Source organism: Populus euphratica, unplaced genomic scaffold (assembly GCF_000495115.2).
Source record: "Populus euphratica unplaced genomic scaffold, PopEup_1.0 scaffold438.1, whole genome shotgun sequence".
In the NCBI taxonomy this organism is placed as follows: Eukaryota; Viridiplantae; Streptophyta; class Magnoliopsida; order Malpighiales; family Salicaceae; genus Populus; species Populus euphratica.
Genome location: NW_011500097.1, coordinates 129,364 through 144,954, shown reverse-complemented (window position 1 = coordinate 144,954; position 15,591 = coordinate 129,364). Strand labels below are relative to the sequence as shown.

Genomic DNA, 15,591 nt, shown 5'->3' with positions numbered 1-15,591 from the left:
CGTACCAGGCCACAGCCAATAATTTTTCATGGGGGTAGGAGTGCTTGTAGAGGCCCATCGTCCGTCAATGGCTGCGAGACCAAAGGGAACTCAATAATAATCAACATGGTATGTTTAGTTTTCAGGAGAATAGAGTTTGCTAATACAAAACATTAAGGAAAAAAACAAGAAAATTTCCAAAATATACACTCAAGCCATTATATTTAGTAAAGCATCCCGTATCAAAATCACGATCTCATAGCTTGAAATATTCTTCCAAGTTTTTTTTTCCTAAAAGGCACAGAGATATTAATATAGTTCATCAGAAAACTCGGAAGATAGTTGAAGAATATGTTTGTTTTGATGAAACAAACCACCAAACGCAATTTACAACGATCGATTGGAAATGAGGCAACAATGAATATAACCATTCAGGGGAAATATTACATTTCTGATAACTCTTTCCAGCCCGAGGAAAAATAAAATTCATGTCTTTTTATCTGTCCCAAGGCGATATTGCGTTTCTAAGCTTTTGATATGGCCTTTGCTGGGATCTGGGTCACCGCTCTCCGCCACTAGAGCGCTTCAATTTTCCCTTCTCTCGAGAAAACTGTTGTGTATTTACTGAGATTCAATGGGAGGGTGCAATAATATGTAAAATGTCTCGTTGTGCAGTGTGGGTCAGTCAGTTCTCCGCAGGAGTATCGTTTCTAAACTGTTCTACCTGTGGAGGGAGGAGGAGAGCAAGCCTACTTTTGTATCTTGCAATTCGTTTTAATCGCCCTTCCCTTAACCTACAACGCAAAAACAGCAAGTGTTTGTCATCATTTGCATAGTATGCTTAAGCAACCACACTGAAAACCTGCTTGCTTTGGAGGATCAGGAAATCCTGAACCATCTTGGAGGAAGTAATATACAAAAGGATCCATCTTAGGGAATATAAAACGCCATAAACGTTGGAATGCTGATAAAACAATTAAAGAAAATGGCAACCAATGGATGGTATTGGCCAACTTCTGAGAATCTAATTATAGTAAACCAAAGAATATTAAAACTTCCTAGAGAGCAGTCAACTAAAAGATCACTTAAGCCTTTGTTGAGAAAGTTTGTGTTCTTTTCTCCCATCCCTTTTCATATACCTTGCTAAGCAATATAAATGGGAGGGATAATTACAAAAACCCTCTTATAGTTTGATATGAATTTCACTTTCCCTATATACCTTTATAAATTACACTTTTCATCTTGTAGTTTACACTTTCATGTAGTTTACACTTTCAATAACATTTTACATCCTCAACAACACATTTTGTTTGATCCAGGATATAGAGTGTAATTTATAAAAATATAGAAGGAAAATGAAATTCAGATCAAACTATAGGAGGTATTTTGTAATTATCCCTAAATGGAACTAAAACCAGGACCAGCAACCATAATTATTGGTTCATGAACTTCGGATCAAGACAACTTTATTTGGTCGATGTGTTAAACAACTCAAGCTATCAATTTATTTTGGAAGATACGATTTTTCTTTTCAAGCAATGGCATCCACGGCCTCATACAATAAAAGAATCCAGCAATTCAACAAAGATCAAAGATGGAACAAGAAGTTAAGAGGAACTTACTGTGCTCTAACTTTTTTAGCATGCTTAATATGTCTCTTTAGGAGTTCTGCTGCTGATAAATGATCAACAGGTTCCTCATCCTGAAAGTAAACATGGGAAAAAGGAGGAGAAAATAAATGCAAAGATGTCTTGTTTAATGGCCAACTTGATACTATATATTGATAGCAGTGCACAGAAGCCAGTAAGACTACAAAAAGACAGCAAATGAGTAATTAGATGAGTAACCATAATACCAACCTTCTTCTCCTTTTCAACTTCTTCTTCACTTTCCTCCTTTGGCAAAAGAGGTCTTGGAAGAGGCTTTACGCTATCTCCGTAGTGAACCTACCCAATTAATAACAGAAATAAGAGAAGAATAATCTAAGTCTTCCAGTATAGAATGAAGGGTTTTTATGTAATTATTAGTAATTTAGCTTTTTTATATTTAATTAAGAAATTTTATTAGTTTTATAACAAAAGATGATATTTTATTAGGATTCTTGTTTTCTATTTGATTGAGACTACTAGGGTTTCTTATTGTCTATATCTAAACCTCCTATAGCAATGTATTCAGACTTAGAAGTTGAGTAATGTTTCATTCTACTTTCTTCCAGCTCTCCTTGGTGTTTTCTTTCATATTAGCCCTCTTTGTAGGGATTTACTCTCTTCTATAGGGTTTCCTTTTTCTTTTTCAATTAATCCCTCTTCTATAGGGAATTCTTCAACTTCTATCAATTATTAAACCCTTGTCCTACATCAGTAAGCATGCACGTGGTCTATGCTTTGTAAGACAGACATGGTTCACAAAGTGATAAACAACCACAAGCATGTTTGAGCATGTATATCAGTATCCTGATTTAGTTTGCAGAGAGAAAAAAACACAAATGAGGATAAAAAACCAATTTTGGAAAGTGAAGTGCAGAATTTTTAGTCCAACCAGTCATCAGGGTTCATAATTTAAACATCTTCCCATATCTTCTGTTCTATGTATACCAATGTGGAGTACTATTCATGAGAAACAAATGTCAATACGTGACAAATGCTTAAGAAAGAAACTCATATCAACCAAAATGGTTTCCATGCAACCAGGTGGTGATAGCTGATGCCACATAAAACTGATTTTGAGGTTCTAACATATATGACTAGTAATTTTATTCGACAGTGGATATTATGTATTGTTCTTCATGGTGAAGACCAGGCATAAAGTAAAAGAGACACCTAAAGGCACAAAAATAAACGATACACCTACAGGAGCAGAGGAGGTTCTCTTGTCACTGACTCGCAGTAAAACAGCATATGAAAAGTCGTTGGGGATTAATTAACTACGAATACTTTCAAAATATGGCATTTTCTCAGCACATGCAAAATGGTAGTCCCAACAAAAGTGTAATGCAAACCTCGCTTTCCTCAGGAAATCCATTTCTCAACCATGATCGGCAAAGAGCATAAAGAGGAGCTCCATCAGATATTCTTACCTACAGACAAAACTCATCGGTAAGTAACAGCAATATGATATCGTTACAAAGATTCAACTTTAGTAGCACAGCACTAATCTACAGAATGTCCACAGACATTCCATAAAGGAAACTACCCTGTCTTATTAAATAATAATGATCAGTTAATATAATTTTCTATTAGTCTGAGGAGCAGGGAGCACCTACTATTTTGTATAGCAGTAGGAGGTCTAAGCATACCAATTAACTTAAAGAATTCATTGTGTACCTAGGACATCTCTAACACAACAAAGGGAGGTAGAAAAAATTACATTGAAAGAAGGAACTCTGTCAAGCAAAATTACATCTCTAACTCAAACTCATTATAGCAAGAAAAACCAATAACTTGTCTTGATGAAAATCCTTATTTTGCTCCATTTTGTATCACAAATATATAAAACCTTACACAAGCAGACAAACTACAGCTAAACTATGATACTTCTACATGTTCTTACGGCCATCAAATTCAACTTGCAGAAGCTGATGATGCAGGACTAGTTCTATGGGACAGTTTGTAATTGGCAGAAACTAGAGTTTAAGGTTTATAAAAGGTCTTTTGGGGCTTTAGACAGGTCTAAAAGAAACAGAAAGTGAAAGAAAAACAGAATATAAACTACTAGCCTCAAACCAGTAGGAATCATTCCTTGAATACGAACCTAAGCCTCATCCCTAGGGTTTAACTAATCACTCCTTAATGAAAGGATCACACTCTCCATACATCAAGCAAAAAGGCAGCACTTCCTTCATAATAAATCTGCCGTACTGAGATTGAAAGACTACAAGTTTATATAGGATTGACTTATTACTAATCCTAGATGGGACTTCGATTCAGATGCCTAAGAAAGATAAACAAGTCCCTTCTTTAAGGACCAACTGGTACCAACATTTCCAGCAATCAGAAAAATTACATAATTGTCAACTAGAAGCAGCCTCTTCTGAAACTAAAAACAACCTGAAAACCAACTCTCATAACAAACAGTCTAAGCCTTTATTCTACCAAATACAGCTTGGATTGAATATCTCCTTTTGCCCCTTGCTTAAGCATGCAACCAAAGTCAAGTTTAGATCACCTGACTGCATCAGCTAACCCTCAGGTGAGTTCTATAAATAATCAACAATCATTAAATATCTAAAAAATTGCAGCAATTTTAAGGCTATTGCTTTAGGTAATCTAACATTATGAACTTCGAAAAGTAAAAAGAACCATGATGTTACTTGCTTAACAAACATGCAAATCATGCTCAGCTAAGAATCAACAAGACTATTCGGAGATAAGAGTGACCTCTCAAATCGATATATGTATATTTGCAAAATATTTATCTGAATTTGCACATACAGTAAAGTATTTGTAACAAATGCTCCAAGTTCCATGAAAAGAAATGAGGTTTTCTTACTTTTCGATCTCTAACCACCATAAGATTGTCATCTCTGCTTCTATCCCTGCAAACACAAGAAAAAACTTCAAATGTTATTGCTTGCCCGTATGTGCTGTGAAGGGCAAAATGACATAAAGCATAACCCAATAACATTAACTTCACAAAAAGAATCACCTCAAATTTTGAAAGCCATTTGAATCAGAAACCGGAGATGCAGCAACCTAAAAGAAATAAAACAAGTAATAAACTAAAGATGCACGATACAATCAATAAGGACAACATCAGGGGAAGCTTAATTTTGGGTCTATACAAGAATAATTTTGACAATCAATAAGTTTCTAGCAAGACAAATGCAGCAGTTATGCATAAAACCACTCAACACTGCTGTTACGCAAGAAACATAAAGAAAAAGAAATACCAGTCATTCAATTGCATCAAAATCTCGACTCAACGCTTACAAGGTAAAATCTTTCCATTCAAAATTAACCAATTCTTGAAATCCCACGTTCTATATCAACAACAATAATCCTACATGTTCACATCAGTGCAAACAATTCGAATTCGAGACCCAGATTAAACTTAAATCTTTAATAATTCTGCAAACGGTGAGCATAAAAATCCAAATAAGAGAAAACCCATATCGTTTTTTACCAAAAAAACATATAAAGATAAACCTTGAGTTGGCCGGTGACCGGAATTCCCTTAATAGGAGCAGCAACAGAGCCGACACCGAGACCAAGACCAACATAATTGTGATGCTGCAAGTGAGTAGGGTGCTGCCTGCTCATCATCAAATGCTGCTGCTGCACATTATGAAGATGATGAAGATCCCCCAATTGTTGAGCATTTGGATGAGATCGTGAACTCGGGGACCCAACGACTGTAGTAGGAGTATGGGGCCTGTAAGCAACCCCAGCTCCGCGTGGGTGGTACCCGCCTTGGTTTGCTGGGGTCTGATCTTGTTGGGGGCGAACAGGTCTGGGAATGAACCCACGACCGGAGGAGGCAACTGGGTAGAGAACACCTTGATGATTGGGAGGTATTATTGGATTTGGGGTTTGGGTTTGAGGTCTGATTACTGGGTAGATGTGTTGGTGGTGGATTTGGAATGGAGATTGGGGCCTCGGTGGGGTTGTTGTGGTGGGGGCGAAGGGGCGGGTTGTGGCGGCGGCGGCGGTTGAGCTAGGAGTGGTTGTGGTCATGGTGGCGGGGAAATTGGAGGGTTTCTCTGTGTTTTTAGTTGTCGTCATTTTTTTGAAAATTGAAATTGAAAAGGAACGGTGCGCTTCGTTTATTTGTTTAAATTTTAATGAAGATTTATAGTGTTGGAGTAAGATATAAAAAAGAGACTCTTCTAATCTTGATTGGTTACTGTGTTTATCTCTTTTTTATGTTATAATTATCTAATAATTACAGTTTGAATACCATTAAATTTCCTAGAGAGTTACCACTTAGATCTGGTCTAGAAGCAGGCCCAAATTCCCATATCTTTTCTTTAACCCATATTCATCTGGGCCCAGAGGTCTTTTATAGTTTGTTTTTTGTTTTTTAGTGATGGATTTAGACCCATAAATGTGAATGGAACCTAAAATACATTACTATTTATATATTATTTTTTAAAATGTATTTTATTTAAAAATATATTAAAAATATATTTTTTAATTTTTTAAAATTTATTTTTAATATTAGTCCATCAAAATAATATAAAAATATAAAAAAATATAATTTTTTTCAAATATAAAAATAAAGAAGATTTTAGTTATTAGTGTGTGTGTGTGTGTGATAAAAATAAAGAAGATTTTAGTTATTAGTTGGAATTAGAAATGACTTGAAATTTTGGAAATCATTAAAGAGGTGTGTGTGTGTGTGTATATATATATATAAACACTCTTTTCTTATTTATATTTTATATTTTATATTTGAGTTCATGGAATCTTATATGATTTGTTTATCTTTTTCAAAGAAATTATAAAATGAGTTTTATTTACAACTTTTTAATTAAACTTGCACTAATTCACAATCTTAGTTGAGTTATTTGATGGAATCTAATAAGTTACAGCTTAGCAAAGCTCAAACTCAACTTATTTATACAAGTTTTGAAGTAGACGTTACAGCTTAGCAAAGCTCAAACTCAACTTGTTTATACAACAAGTTTTGAAATAGACTTACAGAACCTCTTTAAAATTACAGAACCTCTTTATATTTTAACAAATGAATTCGATTCAAGCTTTTAGCGAGCAAAGGTTAGCTACTACGTTTGCAGCCTTGAACAGAGCTATGAAAATAGAAGAACTTGATGACATGAGCTACTTGTTTTTAAAGAGAAATCTCTCTTTTTCATTCCACATAATTTGGAAGTAGCTAGAGATTCTTATTTTCTAGCTAGAAATTAAGTGACTTGTTCTTTGTTCTAATATAAGAATCAAGATTATACGTGTTTGGATTTCATAAGAAATTGTTTCCTTGTTCTGCACTCCATTCACAAATAAAGAAACAACTTCTAAAGCATGCGTGTTCTGTACACTTAAAAAGCACTTGAATACAATAATGTTGTAGGTTTTTGGAAAGGATATAGATATGAAAATACTGTTGTAACCTAATTCTTTCGGTAAAAGCCATAAGAGCAATATATACTTCAGGTTCTGTACACCCTACTTTGTTTGGAAAAGCAAGCTAACCCGTGTTTTTAAAAAATTCAATTTTTTTTGTTAAAAATTATTTCTTTTAATGTGTTCAAATTGTTTTGATGTGCTGATCTCAAAAATAATTTTTTAAAAATAAAAAAATATTTTAATATATTTATAAGTAAAAAGCATTTTAAACCATAATTACAACCACACTCTCAAATAGGCAAAGCCCGTATCAAAATGCACTGCCAATATCATGTTGAGAATTAAGCTACTTTCTGAGCTCAAAACAAACTATAGATGACATTCTTGTAGATTAGGGTTGAGAAGAATGAAGAAATGAAGAACTTTCTTTTTAGAAAATAGCCATTAGCTACTCCGTTCTGTTTTGAGAATGTTCTCACAGCTGTCTTTTTTCTGTTTTGTTTTTTATAGTACTGTGATAACCATTTCTAGCCTAAATGTAAGAATCGTAGCCTCCAATTATCATATATGGTGAGAGATGAGTTCTTGTATCCTAAGGTGTAGGATTTAAGTTTTTGGCAGTATATGTCATGTATATAAGCATGCTCTGATTTGATTTTTTGTAATAGAAAAATATACTAACATTCTCATTCTCTCTGAATTCTTCTTTACAAACATTTCTTACAACAAAAAAAACAACATGATATCAGAGCTCTAAATCTAATTTCAAAAAAGGGGTGTAAACTGTGAGAGAAGGTTTCTTAAAAAATTCTAAATAAGGATAAAGGTTGTTCGGTCATAGATTTTGTTCATAGAGACTCACTTATAAAATGATGGGATTAGATTTTGTAGGGGGAGATTTACGAACTCCACAGTTTAATGGTACATAGTATGATTTTTGAGCTGTCAAAATGAAGACTATCTTCATAGCATATGATCTATGGGATGTAATAGAGGTCTGTGTACAACGTCAACCGATTCGTGAGATGGAAGAAGGCTCTAGAAATGAAGGAAGTAAAGCTAAGCAAATTCCAGGGAAAGCACCTACTATTTCTAGAGAAAACAAAATAAAAAATACCAAGGAACTAGTCTCATTCAGAAGCATTAACTGATGAGCTCTTCTCTCGTATTAGAAATGAAAAGATTACAAAACGAACTTGAGATGTCTTGAGGAGAGAGTTCAGAGGAGATAAAAAGATAATAACTAAAAACTTTAAGCAATCAGAGCAGATTTTGAGTATATGAGAATGTTAGATGGTGAAAGCTTAGATAGATATTTGATTAATTTTTTTGAAACTATGAATAATCTAAAATCACTTAGTGAAGATGTGTCTAAAACAAGAATTGTGCAAAAACTTTTGATGAGTCTAAGTAGAAGATACAAGTCCATTATGTTTATCATTGAAGAAACTTGAGATATTGATGTTCTTAGAGTTGAAAAGGTCATTGCATCTATCAAAGTTTATGATAGGATAGAGGACTTGTACGATGAAAGAGATAAATTCACTGGAATTGAAAGAGCTTTTAGTAGCCTCAAAGTTGGAAATAACCAAGTTTATAGACTCATAAGGGCTCACAAGATAGACCAAATAAAAAATAGTAGGGACAAGATAAGAGGGGATCAAATTGGTCTCAAAGTGGAAACTTGAACAACAATAATGGCTCAAACTAAAATAATAGTGTTGGATGGAACAATAGCTTTAATTCACAGAACAAACAAGGAAATAACAGTCAATAAAGTATGAAACCACAGTGTCAAGTATGTCAAAAGTATCATTTTGATGTATGCAGACACAAAAGAAAACCTAAATGTGGAAAATACAATCGGTTTGGTCATCTTACAAAGAATTGTGATTGACATAGTTACAGATAACTAGCCAATTAAACAAAGAAAGAAGAAGTAACCACATGAACTATGTTATATGCTTATCACTCTTCAAGTGTGCAAGATAAAAGTGTATGGTTTCTGGATAGCACTTGCAGCAACCACATGACATCTTAAGAGTCTAGGTTAATCAACATTGATAAAACCGTAACTTGTAAGTTAAAATGGGCTCTAGAGATCTTGTACAAGCGATTGAAAAAGGCATTCTAGTGGTTGAAACTCAACATGAGAAAAGATACATAAATGAAGTGTTGTTGGTTCCCGACTTGGATGAGAATCTATTAAGTATAGGCTAAATGATAGAGCATGGTTATTATATCCTATTTAGAGATAACAAAGTTGTGATATTTGATGATGAAAGTCTTAATAATGTTGTAGCAATAATGGTTATGGGAGGAAATCGATATTTTCCTTTTTCACTAGAATTTATGACACCTGTACTAAAAAAAACATCGGTGATTGAAGACTCCTGGATCTAGCATAGAAGACTTGGATATTTGAATTTTGCTAGCATGAAAAAGATACAGCAAATGAAAATGGACTACTTGTGTTAACAGAACTGAAGGATGTATGTGAAGACTGTGTTTCAGGAAAACATCATATAGAGAAATTTGATAAAGAGGAAGCATGAAGAGCAAGCTGTCCACTAGAATTAATGCACACAGACTTGTGTAGACCAATGCAAAATGAGTCAATTGGAGGAAACAAGTACTTTATCACATTCATTGATGGCTTCTCAAAAATGAATTGGGTATACTTCTTTAGAAATAAATCTGATATTTTTAATATGTTCAAGAAATACAAAGTTTTTGTTGAATTGCAAAGTGGATTTAGTTTGAAAAAGTTAAGGTAGCGCAATAAGAGTTGGAATTGTATCTAACATTACTATTGGTGCAAATGTTTTATTGTAGTCAATCCCAGGTTTCTGTGCATATCCTTTGGCTACAAATCTGGCCTTGTGTTTTTGAGCTATTATATCCAGTTTAAGCTTGGTCTTAAACACCCATTTCACACCTATAACAGGTTTCTCAACCAATTCCCAAGTATTATTCTTCTCCATCATCTCCAACTTTGCATTCATAGCTTCTTGCCAAGCTATATCACCAACTACTTTTTGATAATTCTCCGGTTTTGTGATGTACATGTGACACCTTGCATATATATCTTCTAGGGTCTTTAATTTTACTGGAGTAGAACTAGGTGTGGAATTTTGACTATTATTACCACTAACATTCTCAACTAACTCACCAACTGTGGAGTTTAGATGAGAACTTCCAACATTATCAAGCTGAGTTGCATCAAGTTGTTCTTCATTGTCTTCACCTTCTACTTCATTTCCTTTAAAGTTAAGAAGTATTGAGACAGATTCCACCTGATTTCTTTTCTAATTCCAAGATTTGTCTTTACTGAAAATCACATTTCTTGAGAGCATAATTTTCTCAAATTACAAATCATACACCCTATAACCATTTTCATAGCTTTCATATCCCATAAAAACTTCCTTCCTAGCCTTGTCATTAAATTTATACCTCAAGGATGATGAGATATGAGTGTAATAAATGCAACCGAATACTTTTAAATGCTTGATTCCTGGCTTTCTAACTGTGAATGCTTCAAATGGTGTTTTGCTTGACACAGCTGTTGTAAAACATCTATTTTAGAGATACACAGCTGTACTTACAGCTTTTTCCTAAAAAGTCACTAGCATCTTTTCTCTGTCATCATCGATCTTTCCATCTCATAGATTATTCTGTTTCTTCTTTCAATAACTCCATTTTATTAAGGAGAGTAAACAATGGTTAGTTACCTCTTCATTCCCATATTTGTATAAAAATCTTGAAATTCATGTGAGGTACGTTCACCACCTCTATTGGGTTGGAAATGATTTTAGTTGGATGTTAAGTCAACATTTCTAAATAGCATGCTTGATGAAGAAGTGTATGTTGAACAACTTGAAGGTTTTGAGGTAAAAAATACAGGCCATAAGGTCTACAAGTTAAGAAAAGCCTTATATGGACTTAAACAAGCTCCTAGAGCCTGGTATAGTGAAATTGATGCATATCTCTTCATGTGCAAGTTCACGATAAGCACAAATGAAGCCATTTTGTATACAAGGTTTGATAATGAAAAAGATTTGATTATTGTCTCAATCTATGTTAATGACATTGTTTATACTAGTAGCAGTGAGAGGATGCTTACTGAGTTTAAAAGAGAAATGATGCAGATATATGAGATGTTGGATCTTGGACTTCATTGTTATTTTTTAGGCATGAGAATACTGCAAACTAATCAAGGAGTATTTATTCATCAAAGCAAGTATGCCAAATACTTGCTTATGAAGTTCGGGCTTGAAGATTACAGACTAGTCTCAATTCCTTTGCCTTGCTTATGAAGTTCGGGCTTGAAGATTACAGACTAGTCTCAATTCCTTTGCCTACTAGTGAGAAACTCAAAAAGGTGGATAAGAGTGAGTTAGCTTATGAAGGGCTTTATAGGAAAATAAGCCTATTATATTTAACTGTAACTAGACCTGATCTAATGTATGTTGCTAGCTTGCTATCAAGATTTATGAAAAATCATATAAAAATGCATATGGGAGTTGCAAGAAGGGTTTTAAGATATATGCAAGGGACTCTTAGCTATAACATTGAATACGTGAGAAATCAGTCAGTAACTCTTATTGGATTCTGTGATGCAGATTGGGCAGGTAATGAGGATGATAGCAGGAGCATTTCTGGCTATGCATTCAATTTTAGAAATAGAGCATTCTCTTAGGTCTATATGAAACAAAACATGGTAGCATTATCAATAACAGAAGCTAAGTATGTCTTAACATCTAAGGCTACAACACAAGTTATTTGTTCTTGAAGATTTTGGTAAAATGCAAACTAAGGCAACACCTTTGTTTTGTGATAATATGTCAATAATTTCAATGGCTAAGAATCCAGTTTTTCATCAAAGAACTAGACACAGAAACAGAAGATATCATTTCATAAGGGAAGATCTGCAAGAAGGTGTGTTCAACATGCAATTTTGCAGAAGTGAAGAACAATTCAGATATATTTTATTAAAGCATTGCCTAAAAACATATTTAAACAACTAAGGTTAAAACTTAAAGTTAAGCCGATAAATAGCTTAAAAGAGGTTATTGAAAATTAAGCAACTTATTAAGCTCAATATAAACTATAAATGTTAATGTTGTAGATTAGTGTTGAGAAGAATGAAGAAATGAAGAACTTTTTTTGTAGAAAATAATCATTAGCTGCTCTGTTCTATTTTGAGAATGTTCTTATAATTATTATTTTTTTATTTTGTTTTTAATAATATTATAATAACTATTTCTAGTTTAAATGTACGAATTGTAGCCCCTAATGATCATGTATGATGGAGGATGAATCCTTGTATTCTAAAGTGTACTATCTAAGTTTTTGACATGATATGTGTCATGTGTATAAGCATTCAATTTTTTGTAATAAAAAAATATACAAACATTCTTACTCTCTCTTTCTTCTCTATAAACATTTCTTATAACAAGAAGGAAAAAAAAAAAGATCAATGCCATCAAACTTGCACTCACATATGGCAATGTCTTCTTCCTTCTGTTATTATTTATTTATTAATGAAAAGCAATAAGAGATCAAATCAACAGAATTCAGTCAACATTTACAAGTTCACAATACCATATTTCCAACCTGACTATTCAGAACATGCAAGCAAAGAACTACTGGAAAAGAATCCGGCATGCATCAGAATTCATCTCTCTGTGAACACGAGCTTTCCTTATTGCCTTAGCTGGGATCTGGATCCACCTCCACCTCTCTCAGCCACTAAACTGCTTCAATTTTCCCTTCCCTTGAGAAAACTGTCGTGTGTTTACGGAGACTCAACGGGAAAGAAGAGGAACGGTGGAGGATCAGATTCATGTCAAATACAGTTATAGTGGTGTGTGTTCAACATGCAATTTTGCAGAAGTGGAAAAAAAAATGATCAACAAGGTGCATGAGCATGCTGACCCTGTGCCCTTCTGAAACTCATTTGAAGTACCAACCAACACCTTGACATTAACGTAGCATCAATTTATACTTGAGCATAGGAGATGATTCGTCGAACATGATCAGAGAAGTGAAACAAAGAAAGACAACAAAGCTTTTCAAAGCAAGGATAAATCAATATACGTGTTTACAAGAGGCAGCATGCTTGCTGCGATGCTTGAAGCTTTACCACCACAAAATTAAGAAACACACCTCCTTATGAAAAATTCAAATCCTAAACGGAGTATGAGGCAGCCATCCCAGCCAGTAGACATGCAGAGCATCATCAAGACAGCAACAGAGTCTTCGAACAAACTCTAAGATCAGGAACACGAAAAGAGTAATCCTTTCTTCTTTGATACACATACGCACAACCAACGCTGACTTGATACACTTTTAGATAGTGAAGGAATGCAGTATTAGACTTTCGATGGCGCTATGGCAATCTTGTGCTCACTGTCATCCATGCATTTAGCGGGTTCAGCTAGGTTTTTTATTTTATTATTTAATAGTTGATTTTATAGTTTTATTTAATTTGTTTTTATTAATAATTTTTTATTTAATTAAATAAAAAATTTATTTTAAAAAAACAAAGTTACTAAACATAACTAAGTATAAAGTAATCATATTGCGGATCAAATATCTTAATCTTAATTATATTTTTATTACATATTAATTTATTTAATTAAATATATACATGTATAAGCATTTCAGTTTATAATTGAGAACTTTTTATATAAAAAGATAATGAAAAAGAATGTATATTTATTTTTTTTGCTGAAAAAATATATGACTTGTAGTGAAACAGGACTCAAATAGCTAATTAACAAAAGATTAAAACCAGTGTGGTGCTTTTACTATGTGTTGTCTCACAAAATATTATTCATTATAATAGTATTTTTTTAATCTATGTGTTTTTTAAAAAAATTATCATTCAACATTTGATTTATTAAATATCAGTCTTTATGATTCGTTGTGGTTTGCCTTCTATATGGTTATTTCATTTTTATAATCCTTATTATAAACTTAATGGATTAGCTTCATTGACTCGAGTTTTTTTTTCTTTATTGGTTTTCTTTTTCAACTTCATTCTTCAGCATTAAGTTGATTAGGAATTGATTTTTATGATTTATTTTAGTTTGTTTTCTAGTTTTAGTTTGATTTCTAAGAAGTTATTCCGATTTTATGACTCGAGTCACAAATTTTGCAAGTTAACTGGGTAGATCTATAACCTAGTTAGATTTAGCTCTTTTATTGTGTTTTTTTCTACATGATTATTTTAAAATTTTATTATTCAAAAACAAGTTTATTTGGAATTGGGTTTTATAATGTCTTTTGATTTATTTTATATAGGTTTATCTTAATCTCATAATCTGGGTTGTAGGTTTGATAAGTTAACCAAGATTGGAGTAAGTTATTTATTTATTTATTTATTTATTTTCTATGAGGTTATTCCGGTCTTATAACTCGGTTCATTTGGTTTGTTAACCCAGGTCGAATCGAGTCATTTTAAAAAAAAAAATTATCAATTTCAACCTTCAACATTGGATTAATTAAAAATTAGACTTCATAGTTTATTTTGATTTATTTTTTATTGCGTTATCCTGATCTTGTGATCCAAGTTGTAGAATTTGGCAGATTGACTCGTATTATTTATTTTTTTCAATTACATCCTTCAACATTTAGATAATTACAAATTGAACTTTATAATTTGTTTTAGTTTTTTTAATATGAAATTATCATGGTCTCATAATTCAAGTCATAAATTTAACAAGTTATTACGGGTGACCTAGATTGATCCAATACTTTATTGTTTCAATATTAAAAAATATATATATTATTTTGAATTTTTTATTCAAACTAAGTTTTTAATAATCATTTGGATTGTGTTAGAGTTCATCACGTTAATAGGATCAAGCCCCACAATTTATTTTATAAAAAATATTTAATATTTTTTATATTAAAAAAAAATTAACCAACTTATAGCATAACGATATAGTTTAAATACCAAGAGAAACTTTGAAGGAAACATATGCATATCCACTTGAAGAATAATATTTGGTACTTTCCTCTACTTAGAGAGTCTAAGTTAAATTCTTTATATTTTCTTTGCCTAAGCCTAAGTGTTTTGATTCCTTTCTTGGCCGGTGATGCATAGGAATTAAATTCATTTCTGATCGATTACGCTCTCTTTATTCTTTCATTTGTCAATCATTTCTCTCTTTTCTCTTTCTCCTTTTCTTTTTGCTTTGTTGGCGCCATATAAATTTCTTGATATTCAATACTAGGTGAAAAGGTGATATATTGATGTTGCTAGAGAGTTGAATCAGTTTAAAAATCACTTAATAGATTTTTAAATTAAAATAGTTCTTTAATTTAATACTTGGAGAATATTTATCAAGTGATAATTTGCCATCTCAATTCTTTTAACTAAATTAGAATTTTCAGCACGATATAGAATGTATTTATGCAAATTTCACTTGAGAGAGGGTGATAAAGTTCAATCACCCCAATTTAATTAATTTATTGGAAACAGGTCTACACAATTAATTATGTTGAGCGGGCAAACATTTTTTTTAATACATTCTACTTGTTCTGATATAAAGAGAGAGAGAGAGAGATGGGATTGCATCAA

General features: G+C 32.7%; 1 protein-coding gene across 1 annotated transcript; it reads right to left on the bottom strand.

Annotated features, from left to right (window-relative positions):
• Positions 1-219: 219 nt before the first annotated feature.
• On the bottom strand, positions 220-5,761 carry LOC105109326 (uncharacterized). The gene is made up of 7 exons (XM_011003995.1): positions 5,124-5,761; positions 4,624-4,670; positions 4,468-4,513; positions 2,978-3,055; positions 1,839-1,925; positions 1,602-1,681; positions 220-773 (listed from the first exon to the last, which is right to left on the bottom strand). Exons 1-7 carry the CDS (start codon positions 5,697-5,699, stop codon positions 665-667), a joined length of 1,023 nt encoding a protein of 340 aa, XP_011002297.1. The 5' UTR covers positions 5,700-5,761; the 3' UTR covers positions 220-664.
• Between the last annotated feature and the right edge of the window lie 9,830 nt (positions 5,762-15,591).